Source organism: Pezoporus occidentalis, unplaced genomic scaffold, assembly GCF_034315485.1.
Source record: "Pezoporus occidentalis ecotype Australia unplaced genomic scaffold, CSIRO_AGI_Poc_V1 ctg118, whole genome shotgun sequence".
NCBI classification, from domain to species: domain Eukaryota; kingdom Metazoa; phylum Chordata; class Aves; order Psittaciformes; family Psittacidae; genus Pezoporus; species Pezoporus occidentalis.
The window spans coordinates 705,171-717,410 of NW_026912972.1; the positions used below are offsets into that span (position 1 = coordinate 705,171).

Here is a 12,240-nt window from a genome sequence, read left to right on the forward strand (position 1 = left end):
CAGCATGTGTTAGATAGCTCTGGGCTGAGCAGAGGGAATCTTTAAAGGGAAGAGGAGAAAGGCCAGGGAAAGAAGAAGCAGGGGTGAAGGCATCTTGCAGAGTCACAGCAGAAGAGAGAGAAGGGTTTGCATCACTCCTATGCTTTGAGAGGTTTTTTCCTATTCTGCATATAAAGTTGAATCTTGTGATTGGCACAGTGGGCCTGCAGGGCCACCCAAATGATAACGTCAGTGTTTGGCTCTCAGATACAAAATGTACCATAGCAAATTATTAGACTATTGGACTGGAAAACTCATGATGAGACTCTGCATCTTTAAGCCCTCCCTGTTTTCTTCTGCAACAGAAAAGACCTGATATTCCATGCTCTCCAGATTATCTTGGAAGTGACTCATATTTATCCTCTGCTCTGCTCTTTAAGTCAAGAAGAACTAAAACCTTTTTGGGGCAGAAATTTAGCTGGGTTTACCTAAGCAATCTGATCATCTTCAGTGCCTTCTCCAGACAGGAGCCAGCACTGGGACTTCAACACTCTGGGAAAAGGCAACATCACTTTCCTTCTGAAACATGAAATGAGATCTTCTTGGGAAAAACCGCCAGCACTATGGAGCATTTTACCTTACCTCTTTCTCTGGGATGTGAATGTTAAAAAAGGATTTGGAAAAAGTTTACTCTGAGACTGCCAAAGGCACATGGATGCTGCTAGTGCTACTGCTGCTGATTAACATCCAACAAGGCAGAAATTCCCTGGTGAAACAAAGCGCTGCCATGAAGTGCTAAAAAGGCAAAGAGCTCAAGAAAGAGAAAGAATGAGACTTCTGAAGTGGAAGACTGATGGCTCTTCAATAGAGCTGAGGGACAGCAACATCTCATATTCCTTTGCTCCCAAACATCTGGCTTTGTGAAGATGCAAACTATGCGAGCTTTCCACAGGAGAGCTGGTGTTTGTGATGCTAAATGCTCTGGGGGGTAAAGACTTGCACAAGCAAGGCAGAAAGGAGAGAAGGAAATAAAGCAAACCCTGGCAAAAAGCTGGCAGGCTGAGATTCACCTCATGCTCGTGTTCACATTTTAAGATAAACTGCTTTGGAAATGCCTCAAACTTCTTCTAAAGAACTATGGTAGCCTTAAAATCAGGAAGGCCAAACAGCAAGAGGAGTCCCAGAGGGTATAAATCATCCCCAAGAATACAAACAATCAAGAGGTTCCAGCTGAGGTTCCAAATTCCCCTCTCTCCCTCCCCTCTACACTACAAAACAGAGCATTGAGTGCTGCCAAAAAGGGCAGTCCAAGCCTGCCCCCTCCCAGCAACATGTTCTTGGCACATCCCTCCTGCTGGCACCATGTACCTGTGGCCAACTTGACCCATGAAACAATCTGGAGGAAAAGCAGCCTGGCTGAAATAGGAATAAAAAAAACAAAGGAAAAAGAAAACAAGAGCGCTGCCTTCTCCATGCACAATCATTTTCCTGATTAAACATTGAGCCTGGTTGCATAAATACATGCACGACTGGGGAGAAACACATATCTCTGGGGTTAGTCTGGATGGGGCTTGGAGCAAGCTGCTCTAGTGAAAGGTGCCCCTCCTCATGGCAGGGGGTTGAAACTGGATGAGCTTTAAGGTCCCTTCCAATCCAATCCAGTCTGGGATTCTATGAACTGGATCACAGATGTATCATAAGGATGCGCATGAGGGGGGGAAGTCTCCTGGGACACACATTCCCCCTCCACCTGGGTGACCAGTTAGCAGTGTCTAGAAAATGCCACCCACAGCTCTACAGACAGACTGAATAGAAATCAGTAACAGTCCCATTGTGGTCTGCTCGCAGACAGCAGCGAGTACTTCAAATGAGCTAAATATTCATCTAGGTCACCTGAAGACCCTGTCCTTCTTATATACAGTGCAGCATCTTACATACCTTTTACTTGAACTGCATCAAAGCTTTGGTGTAAATCTGAATGACTACCAGGTCAATATGAAAGAACTTTAATGAGTGTTGGGCTGTATATGTCAATATATGTATATACCAGTCAAACCAACATTTTCATTTGTTTATTGCATGCTGGATTACTAGCCACTGGAATGTAAAGACCTTAATTTACCAACATTGCTATTATTTCTTTCAGTCTGTGAAATTTCTGCTTGGGATCTCCTTCCAGCAGCTCAACAAGCTGTTCCTCCAGCATCCCAGTCCTGGTGCTCAAGGCCTGGTCCAGGCAGGCCTCACATCCCTGTGTGCTGAACCACCGGGGACAGCTGCCTTTCTTCTTGATCCATCTCCTATGGACAGCACATGGGTATCTGACAGTGTCCAACTAAAACCAGTCTGGATGTGAAGCTGTTAATGTGCTAACCACCTTCCCTTCAAGCCTTTTAAGCATGAGGCAGGGGATAACAGGGATTTCTGGTGGATGACTGAATGAGTTAAATCAGCAGATAGCAAATTAATTGTGCACAAGCATTAGCATGTTAGTATGACTGTTCATTTTAGAGTGAACTGGGATGTTGGGATGCCTTGGACTAGTAGTCACAATCCTAAACAACAAGTCTTAAAATCAAAAAAGAACTGTACCAAAAGGAAAAAACAAGGATATTTTTCCATGTGAAGCACTTGTAAAAAACACCAGAAAAGTTCTGACTTTCAAGTATCAAAGAAATACAAATGCGCAAGTGCTCAATCCTTCTGCTTCTACAATTAATTGCTTTACAGCAAGAGTACTTCCTTTTTGTGGCTTTGTTGCAAGCCCCTGGAACTGAAGAGCACCAGAATAATGACCTCAGACAGGGTTAGTGAGGTGAACCACAGCTCAAAGTATTCTTGAGAATACTTTCTGAGCACTACGTATGTGTTTTAAAAAATAAAGGGAAAGAAACACAAAGGGGAGGAAAAAAGAAAGATCCCAAATCAAGTTTTCAAGTATCCAGATATAATGAGCAATGACTTTGGTTTCTTTTGACAAGGAACCCTAAAAAAAACAAACCGAAAGAATACCAATCAAGCTCTTTGAAAACAGCACCATGGCACATCTGCCCTCTCCATGCAAAACAGGGGGAAAATAGAAGTTACAACTTCTTTTTCTTTGACAGAAAGTAAAGAAATGATGACATTTAGAAGTGGGATGTGAAAGGGGAAAAATGAGGATGCACCTGATGCAACATATATTGAGCATAAATGAACATAAAATAAAGCTGATAAAGCAAACTCCGTAATGAAGCATATAGAATATAATACCAAATGTAATGCCAAAACAGACAAAGCCCGTGGCGGGTGTTCACTCAAGTCTTGGCCAAGGAGAAGTGCTGGCCAAGAAGAGGTCTATTTTCTGAAGTGATGTGACCATACTTACTCTGTGCTTCACAGTCCACACAGTGGGAATTGCCTCTGATGTTCCTTATGGACTGAAGGGCCATGGCCTCATTCTGACTTGTCAGGCGGGACTGAATAGATGGAAAGAAATGTAGAAACAACACATAAGGACCCAGTAACATCGGATGACACAACTGTCACGTCAATGAATGGCACAACTCAAAGCTTAGACCAAGGTTGAATGAACATGGTCAAGGAACCTCAAGTCTTGGTTTGCCTCTCAACAAACAGTGATCCTTTGGCATTTCCAAGTACTGCAAGTCCAAACTTGCCAAGCAGGGACTCCTCTTCCCTCCCATGTTTCTTGACAGCATCATATTCCTCCCAGGGGTCTCTACCCTGTGCTAGAGCTCCCAGTGCTCTGGGGTCTATTCTAAGAAGGGGGGAGAGTGCACTGAGGAAAACTGAGTCTGGAAATGAAGCCTGGTATTCATAAGAACAGGAGTCACAGGTTAGGTTTGCTTTTTGAGATAAATTAGATAAGAATATTATCGTATAAAATCAATGTCTTTTATTGATGCGTGTGCTTTTGTTAACAAAGACTAAGGGATGGTTTGCAAAAGCAGCTGAAACCTTTTTATCATCCAAAGGTCAGAATTTATCAGATGGCTCCCATTTAAATTCACTCCATGATGACCTGCCAATGACCTCTACTTGGACCTGGAGACACTGTCACAAGGTACAACAGTTCAACTCAACTGTCTCGTGAGCTCTCAGAGAAGTAAACTGTTAGTTATAGCAAGTGATGGACTCTTTGCAATGAATTGATTTAAACAGCATGAGGACCAGGTCTTAAGTATGGCAATGTGGGGATGTGTCCTCCTGACCTACCAATGGGACGCCTACTAAACGTGTTCAACTAAGTGCACTTTGCTATTCCAACTAGTTCTTCTGACATGTTTTGATAGCTCAGAATACTTTACAGGAAAGAAACCTCCTGGAGCCACTTACCAGCCACTCTTTATCCTCTTTTGGGTATTTTTATATAGGTGTGAGTGTACACATTTCCTCCTCTGTGTTCCCTTAACATACATATTAGAATGTAAACCCAAGAAAGGCAAGAAAATATGTAAGCAGTGATTTTTCACTATCTCAGAAATACATATTGGAAGCACTTTCACTTTTAATAGAATGGGAAGTAAATTATGTTGATGATAATCACTGGTGTCTGATCTACTCTGGCAGCTCAGGGTAATGAAAGCAGGCATTCATTCCACCATATCAGTCTCCTTGCAATATAAAGTCATTAAAGACAACACTTAGGTGGATGATGCTAAAGGATCTAGAGGTCTGAACAGTTATTGCACAGTTCTCTTCCTTGACTACCACTCAACACCTTGCCCTCTAGCTGTGAAGAGTGAGCAGACACAGAGACTCAAGAAGCAGGAGCTCTCTGGCCCCTCTAAAGACAAGGGATGTATGAAGAAGTCTCAGATTTTAAACATCGATTCTGAGAGGAAAGGAGAACAAATTGCTTCTGTCATCATATGAAAGCATTGCAAGGTGGAAGGCCCGGTCCTCTTAGGTCATGTTCTTCTTTCTCCAAAATGCTTTGATGAACTGCTTCTGGATTTGCTTTGTTTTAAGACAAAAACCCGTAACAATTTATTTCAGTGCAATTAAAGAAAAGATAAATTGCATCTACGCTTTAGTTTCTGTGATTTGCATTATTCCATCAGGGCAAAATCCTATGGCTGAACATTACTGCACATTTATGGTTAGGTCAGCCAGAATACTGAGTTAAATTTTGCCATGCAACAGCTTAGTAGATTTAACTTGAGATTTGACTTGTAAATACATTGGTTTTGGGGTCTGCCCCTGCTCTCCTCTGCAACAGGCTTTTCCTCAAGTGCCTTCTGCAGATCTCTAACCTGACACAAAGCTGAATCTGCAGCACTGACTACACCACACAACTTCTTTATTTTCAGTATTCCTCTGTGCACCTTACCTTGTTCTTGCTGCTCTCACATGACTGTAAACTGGCCAAGATCTGACTCTCTATGGCTTGTACCCACGCATCTCTTTCTTCATATGTGGTAGCTTCAAAGTGCCAAGTCTGGCCGGTGAGAGAGACAATGATAAACTCAAAGTTTTCTTCTTGCTCTGAAAAAGACATGCAATACAAAGAGAAGGTCAAGTTTAAGAATACTGACAACTAGGCCTAAACTATCTTTGTTGATGAGCATTTCTTCAATACAACAAGCGAAAGCAGGTCTGGATTGTTGAGGTTTGAGGCTAGATACAGCCAATTCCCTTGCAGTTGCACATCAGAAAACAGCTTGCAGATCCACTGCTTTTATTCTCCAAATGTTATACAGATAAAGTACTGTCATGGGTACATATTCAGTTCCTCTGTGTGTATGTGAGGGTGGTATCAAGGCTATACCCTTCTGGAACACAAAGTGGATAACAAGCATTATTTAGATTTAAACCTGAGGTGCTAAGAGCTACATAATGTAAAAATCAAAGCATGCCACAAAATAACTTAAAAGATGAATGGACTGTTAAAGGCTGACAATACAGAAAATTTCATGATTTCCCCTCTTCCTTCAAGCAGTTTCTTACACGCACAGATTATATTAAAAGTGGATGTGTACATTTTCCTGTCTGCAGCATAAATACACTGGGTTATAATAGAGGATTAAAATCAGTTCAACCTATTCAGCACTCATGTTCGACATGGGAGATGAGAAAATGATCTGAGAAGCTCGCAGAAAGGGTCAGTGAAATATCCTTAGGGCTACTAGAGTACAAGGACAAGTATTCAGGCCAGGGGATGGCAGCCTATGAATCTACCAGTGGAAGTGTAATAAATGGACACACACTCCAACCACACATGGGACACCAAAGTCAAATGAAAAAAGAAATCAAGGAAACTGAAACAGAGCAAGTGGAATTAGGAAGGGCAGGCATGAAGCATGAAAAGGCAAAGAATAATAGAGCACAAAGTTCTGGTGAACATCAGCCATAACGGGCATTAGAGTGAGCATTTACATTCACTTGTCTGCTAATGACTTATTATATATTCAGAGCCATGAAACTCCTGCATCACCTTGTCATCCACAAGCGTGCAAAGATAAGTGACAAATCTGGCACTAGCTTTAAAGACAGCACTGTTGCTCACTGGCAGTCATTTTCTCAAGCTGTGGCACAACTGGTTTTCTTTGATAAACTCCATGTTAGCAAGGCCAGTGCCTACTGCTTTAATGATGCCTCAAGAAAGCAGCAGAAGGTGAGAATGCATCTTGAGGTGAGAATAAACACAGAGGTGAAGGTTATTTCCAGGTGCATGAGGGCATAGGCTATGTTATTTTACTGGGATAACCAGGAAAAGAAAGAGAAGAGAAATGATGCAACCTTATAGCTACAGCCAGATTAGCAACATCATTAGAGACAAACAAGTAGAATCATTATCCAAAATGTTATGAATAACTCATGGCAAAAGCCATATTTACAAACAGAGCTAAGAGTTTATGAAAAAGCAGCAAGAGGAAACTACAGTAAATGAATTAATGTTGAGTCCTGTCTGCTGTAGGGTGACACAGTTATGATCATCTACTTATGCAGATGGATATGCCAGTGGAGGGAGGTACAGACATACTGAAGTTCTGCATGTGTTGATGAAAACAAAGAATGATGATGAAAGAAGAGAACATGAAAAGCTGAATTCCACCTGCAGCAGCCCCCTGCAGAGATCCATTTAGAAAATTCATCATTTTTAGGCCTTTCAGTGGCTTTTCAGTGATAAAACGTATTCCTGAAATCTTACTAAAGGAGGATTTCCTCACACCTCCTTTTTGGGCAGGGAGGAGTAGGGACACAAAGACACAGAAGGGGACAATGAGAGAGGAGACTTCTGCAGCACACTGACAGGGATGACTTCTCAATACATAGCAACTCAACAAGAAGTTGAGAGGAGGGGCTTTGGACAAGGGCCTGTAGAGACAGGACAAGGGGAATGGCTTCAACATGTCAGAGTGGAGACGGAGGTGAGCTCTTAGGCAGAAGCTCTTCCCTGTGAGGGTGCTGAGGTGCTGGCACAGGGTGCCCAGAGAAGCTGTGGCTGCCCCATCCCTGGCAGTGTTCAAGGCCAGGTTGGATGCAGGGGCTTGGAGCAACCTGCTCTAGTGGAAGGTGTCCCTGCCTGTGACATGGGGCTGGAACTGGATGACTGCCTTCCAACCCAAACCATCTATGACTCTATGAAGAATATACAGTATATAACTAATACTCAACAAGTATATATGGTATATCTTTACAGAGCTACACTATACTACTCCTCTACCATGGCTTTCCAGCACCACAATTCCAGACCTCAAAAGAAGTATATACAATCAAGCTGCTGCATCACTGAAGCCTCTTATCTTCTCTCTGCCAATAATCCTTATCACATACATGAAGCTTATCACACACATGAAGCAAACGCCCCAGAGAAATAAACCCTGCAATTCAGCCAGTGTCCCATTGCAAAGTGAGGCTGAAATCCCGCCCCTGCAGCAGTACCTCTGCAAGCTTTGTTTCTCAGAAATGTTACACAAGGTTATTCCCCTGCTTACAGGAGACCTATGGCAGAGGACACAATCCTGGCTATTCAGGCAAGTGGAATGCAATTCAGGAAACACCTCCAGCCGTTCCCCGTGGTCACTCTTTTATATGCTGTCTCCTTTTCCCAAAGGAGAGACTCCCTTGTTTTATGTCCTGACCTTTCTGCTGTGACCAGCTTACACTGTGACAAAAGCTGCCAAGATCTTACACAGCCTTTGTGGCTCTGGATTGCAAAGTCCACACAGGACACTGGTGAGTCTGTCCCAGTATGGCCCCACCATGGGTTAAGAGGGCTGCAGCACGTTTTAAGGCTGGGCTGGAAGGATGTTTTCAGTACATCACTAAGAAATCTTGGTCATCGCTGATGATACGTTAAGAACATGTAAGTTTTTACTCTCTGATATCTACTGTGTTTCAGGTATACTCCTTAAGAAGCTCAGCTGAAAAGCAACCGTGACAGTTGAAGATGTGTTCAGTAATACATTCGCTGTTCATATACACCACATTTTGTTCTGTAGGCCCAACTGGGAAACAAAGCAGCAGTGGTGCCTGCTGCACATCACCCACAGGGCAATGCCTACAAGAGGCGAGTAGCAAATGTGGCTGTCCTCAACCACTACATACACCGACAGGAAAATCCAGGCAGGAGGATGGAATTTTCCTCTTCAGTCAAATTATAGGTTGTGCTATTTAAATCCCTGTGGGCCCAATCACAAAATTTTATTAAACAGTTTTCCATGTTTAACAGTTATTCACAGAAAGGTCCACTATAATAGTATTTTAGCACCATCAACCTGTCGAAATCAACCTGCCCAATTACTCCAAACTACATTAATAACACCGGATATTACACTAATTGTGTCCAGTTTCTATGCAGACGAGGTCCCATGGGGCTAATTTTGCATCCTCAGGGGCAAGCAACTTAGCCATCAAGCTGATTTCCCCAGGAATCCCTCCTCATTACACAGGTCCAGGCTGTCAAACTTCTTCCTTTTTTTTAAACCAAAAAAAAGAGGTTAATGGGCCAATCAGTCATCAATTATTTCCTGGGAGGCCAGCAGGCAAAGGGTTAAAGTGGGAAGAACCAGCTGCAACTGAGTTCCATTTGGAAGTTATTATCAACAGGAGATGTCTCAAATGATGTTGCTGTTGTTTGGTTTGCCCTTTGTTTTAAAGTGGTGGGGGCCAGGATGGGCAATGAGCTGAAACTGTCAGATTATGATGAGATGAACCCAAAGCCATTTATTTCTTCAGTGGAAGCGGACGTGCAACGAGGAAATTTTAGGAAAACCATTGCACTCTCGTAACCACCAAGCCCCTTCCAAGCAGCACCACGGTCCCACTGTTTATGCTGCACTGTTTGCACCATTATCCTTCCATAGTGAAATTAACTACATTTTTTAAGCCAAGGTCACATTTATTTTGCTCTGCCAAAAGTCAGACATGGCTACAGCCCACCACTTACAGCAAACAAGAGAGAGAGCTCCTCAGAAGCAAAGGATTGTGCAAGGGAAATCAAACATTTAGGCATGGTCTCACCGCATTCCCGTACCAATGCCTGTGTTAACTGTATGACACAGAGATCAGATTTAGAAAACTACACTGTCAACGACTACAGGATGCAATTAGTCTGTAACTTGCTTTAGAGAGATCAATTAAGTCTACTACAATGTAGAGAAAACGCAAGTCCGGAAGCAGTTGCACCTCTTGGTATCCTGCGAGATCGGTTCTAAATGGTGTGCAAAGATCAGTTTGTTCCAAATTTCCACTTCCCACATCTTTTATTCTCAATATTAAGGGTTTCATAAATAGCCACCAAAACCTCGCACCAGAGTGGGGTAACCACAAGCACAGCTTGAAGCCAGTGGAAGACAAGGGCTCCTTTCCACCAGGCACTCTACAGTCAGGAATTACAGCCATCCCAAAAGTTTGCTTTTAAACAAAACCATTATTTCTATTTTCCATGGCTATAAAACAGACACTCACCAGGCTTCAGGCATCTCTCACAAGCAGACATGAATATTCTACCAGAATCAGAAATAAAACTGGATCTTCTGGCCTCCAAGCCAACCAGCCTCTTTCACTAGGTGCCAGATTGTGTGTTTGCTGTCATCAGAGGACCCTGCTGCTGCTGCTAATGAACAGTAACTCACTGTGCATGTCTGGTGCAGGATGCCACTCAGACAGGAAACACTTTCCAGAAACAAGAAGTCAAGTGCAGAGCCAACAGATTCTCAGTGGTGTATTTCAAACACCCGTGAAGCACCTTCAAGAGTTGAGGTTACAGCCTGAAACCTAGTCAAGTCTGCCTCAAGTAATACTGAGACCTATTTAAACTCCCTTTTTATTCACGCCCTCCTCCCCCTCTCTGTTCAAGCACCCTTTCTTAATAACCCTTCATCTTTTCAAAAGGATGGGAATGAAACAGCGCCAATATGCTCAGCAACCCACATCAGATGTTAACAATATACAATTTGTTTACAACAAAGGCACGTTGGTATTTACGTACTATATGATGTTAACTAGTGTTACCTTTTGCCACTTGGTGTAAATTATCCCTGCAACTCAGAAGATAAGTATGTTTATTAGCAGCCTCAATTAAGGAAATATTTGTGCCATGTCCCACTGGGCAGTCATGCTAATACTTCTCTCCCCTTTCCAAACCCAGTGTCTAAATCTAATTAGTTTTGAAAATCTACCCTACGAGGACAAAATAGCTCTGCTGTTGGTCGCCCACAGCTCTTGATAAAGGTTGTGTTCCACTGGAAGAATTTTGCAGTGGTGCTGTTTTATATCACTACCTGTGAGTGACAAACTGGTGATGAAAGGCTGGTTCCTCCGCATACGTACTTCTTATTCTATCTGGATGCCGAGGCAACATGGTTTGAATAAATCCATGAAGTAATGCGAGTCTACACTTGCATTAGGTGTTTCCTGATGTGTTTCAAGCTTGAGGTTTCCTTCTAATATGACAACTCCCATGGCAGGGGAATTGGAACTGGATGATCTCAAGGTTCTTTCCAACCCACGCTATTCTATGATTCTATGACACGTGTTTCAAAGCTGAAGAGCTTGCTTAACTAAAGGGTGTTGTGAAGGTGAGTCTATAGAGCAGAGCTTACCTCAGGTGCTCCCATCCATCTGCCATCAACATTCCACACAGGCACAGTACCACAGCAGCAGTTATCACTAACTTCTAACCAAAACACAGTTTGAGAGTTAATGAATATGCAGAAGAAAAGTTTTCCAGGAAAGCCTGGCCCTGTTTAACATGTCAGATAGGTAACCAACAAGAGCGGAAAGGTAAGGATTTAATATCTTTATGCATGTTAAAGCAGAGCACAGACATTTACTTTCTTAAAGATAAGCCTTTCTGCGGTGCTGCAAAATCTACTGATATAGGAAAAGTAATTCTGTATTTCAATTATATTCAGGAACAAGTGACTCTAGCTTGTCATATAACCAGAGTGGGGTCTGGTTTAAGGATAACACAGTGACATTATGTACGTTCCCCCTAGAGAATCAAAGCATTGCTTAAAGACTGCCTGCCTGCAATAAGGAGCAGGTGGGACTTTTGTATTTGTCAGTGGCTCCCTACAGAAAAAAAACCCAAATCTGAAAATGAGAGAGTTTTAGGCAAACTCTGAAATGAAGAAAATAAAGTTTCTTGCAATCACACAGAACTGATAGAGGACCAGTGGAGGACACACCTGTATGATGTCTGCTTCTTTCTGCCCTCAGAAGCTTGAGTCCTTCAGATGTGATCTTGTACCCAGCCAACTCTGTGAATATCCTGCCCTTCCTCACTCCTCTGTGACCAGACCTATCAGTAATGGGTCAAGCAATAGCCATGGGTCAGTAACAGCCAGGAAGAGGACTGCCAGCGTTGCACGGCATACAGCAAAAGGGGACCCTATGTAAGCAAAACAGACCCACTATGCTGAGGACCATCCATATACCTGCTTCTGCCAAGCACCTACAAAATCAGTTGCATCATCTGAACTGCAGATTTCTCCATCTTAATCAGAGATTTACTACCTGGAAGCATAGAAAATACCTAAAAATAACAGAACCAGTGTTAAAAAACACTGGAGAGGCTGGTTCCTAGATCAGGCTTTCAAAAATGGGACCGTACACAATGGAAATGGGTTTTGTCTATAGAAAGGTGGAAGTGCAATTGAGCAAGCACGCGTTAAAGACCAAAGCAGGTTTGTTACTCTGGACTGTCATTTCCTATCATCATCCTGTTTTTTGAAGGCATAATTATCTAAACATGTGGCTTTTAATACTTACAATGCTCATTAACTCAGCATTTGCATGTCTCACCAT

General features: G+C 42.7%; 1 protein-coding gene across 10 annotated transcripts in view; it reads right to left on the bottom strand.

Annotated features, from left to right (window-relative positions):
- AGAP1 (ArfGAP with GTPase domain, ankyrin repeat and PH domain 1) overlaps positions 1-12,240 on the bottom strand; it is a 320,146-nt gene that overhangs the window by 38,247 nt on the left and 269,659 nt on the right. For all 10 annotated transcript variants that reach the window (XM_062642581.1, XM_062642573.1, XM_062642604.1 and 7 more), the window contains 2 exons: positions 5,315-5,469; positions 3,347-3,437 (listed from right to left, as the gene is read on the bottom strand). In XM_062642581.1, the coding sequence (XP_062498565.1) occupies positions 3,347-3,437; positions 5,315-5,469 (246 nt within the window). The remainder of the gene's footprint in view (positions 1-3,346; positions 3,438-5,314; positions 5,470-12,240) is intronic.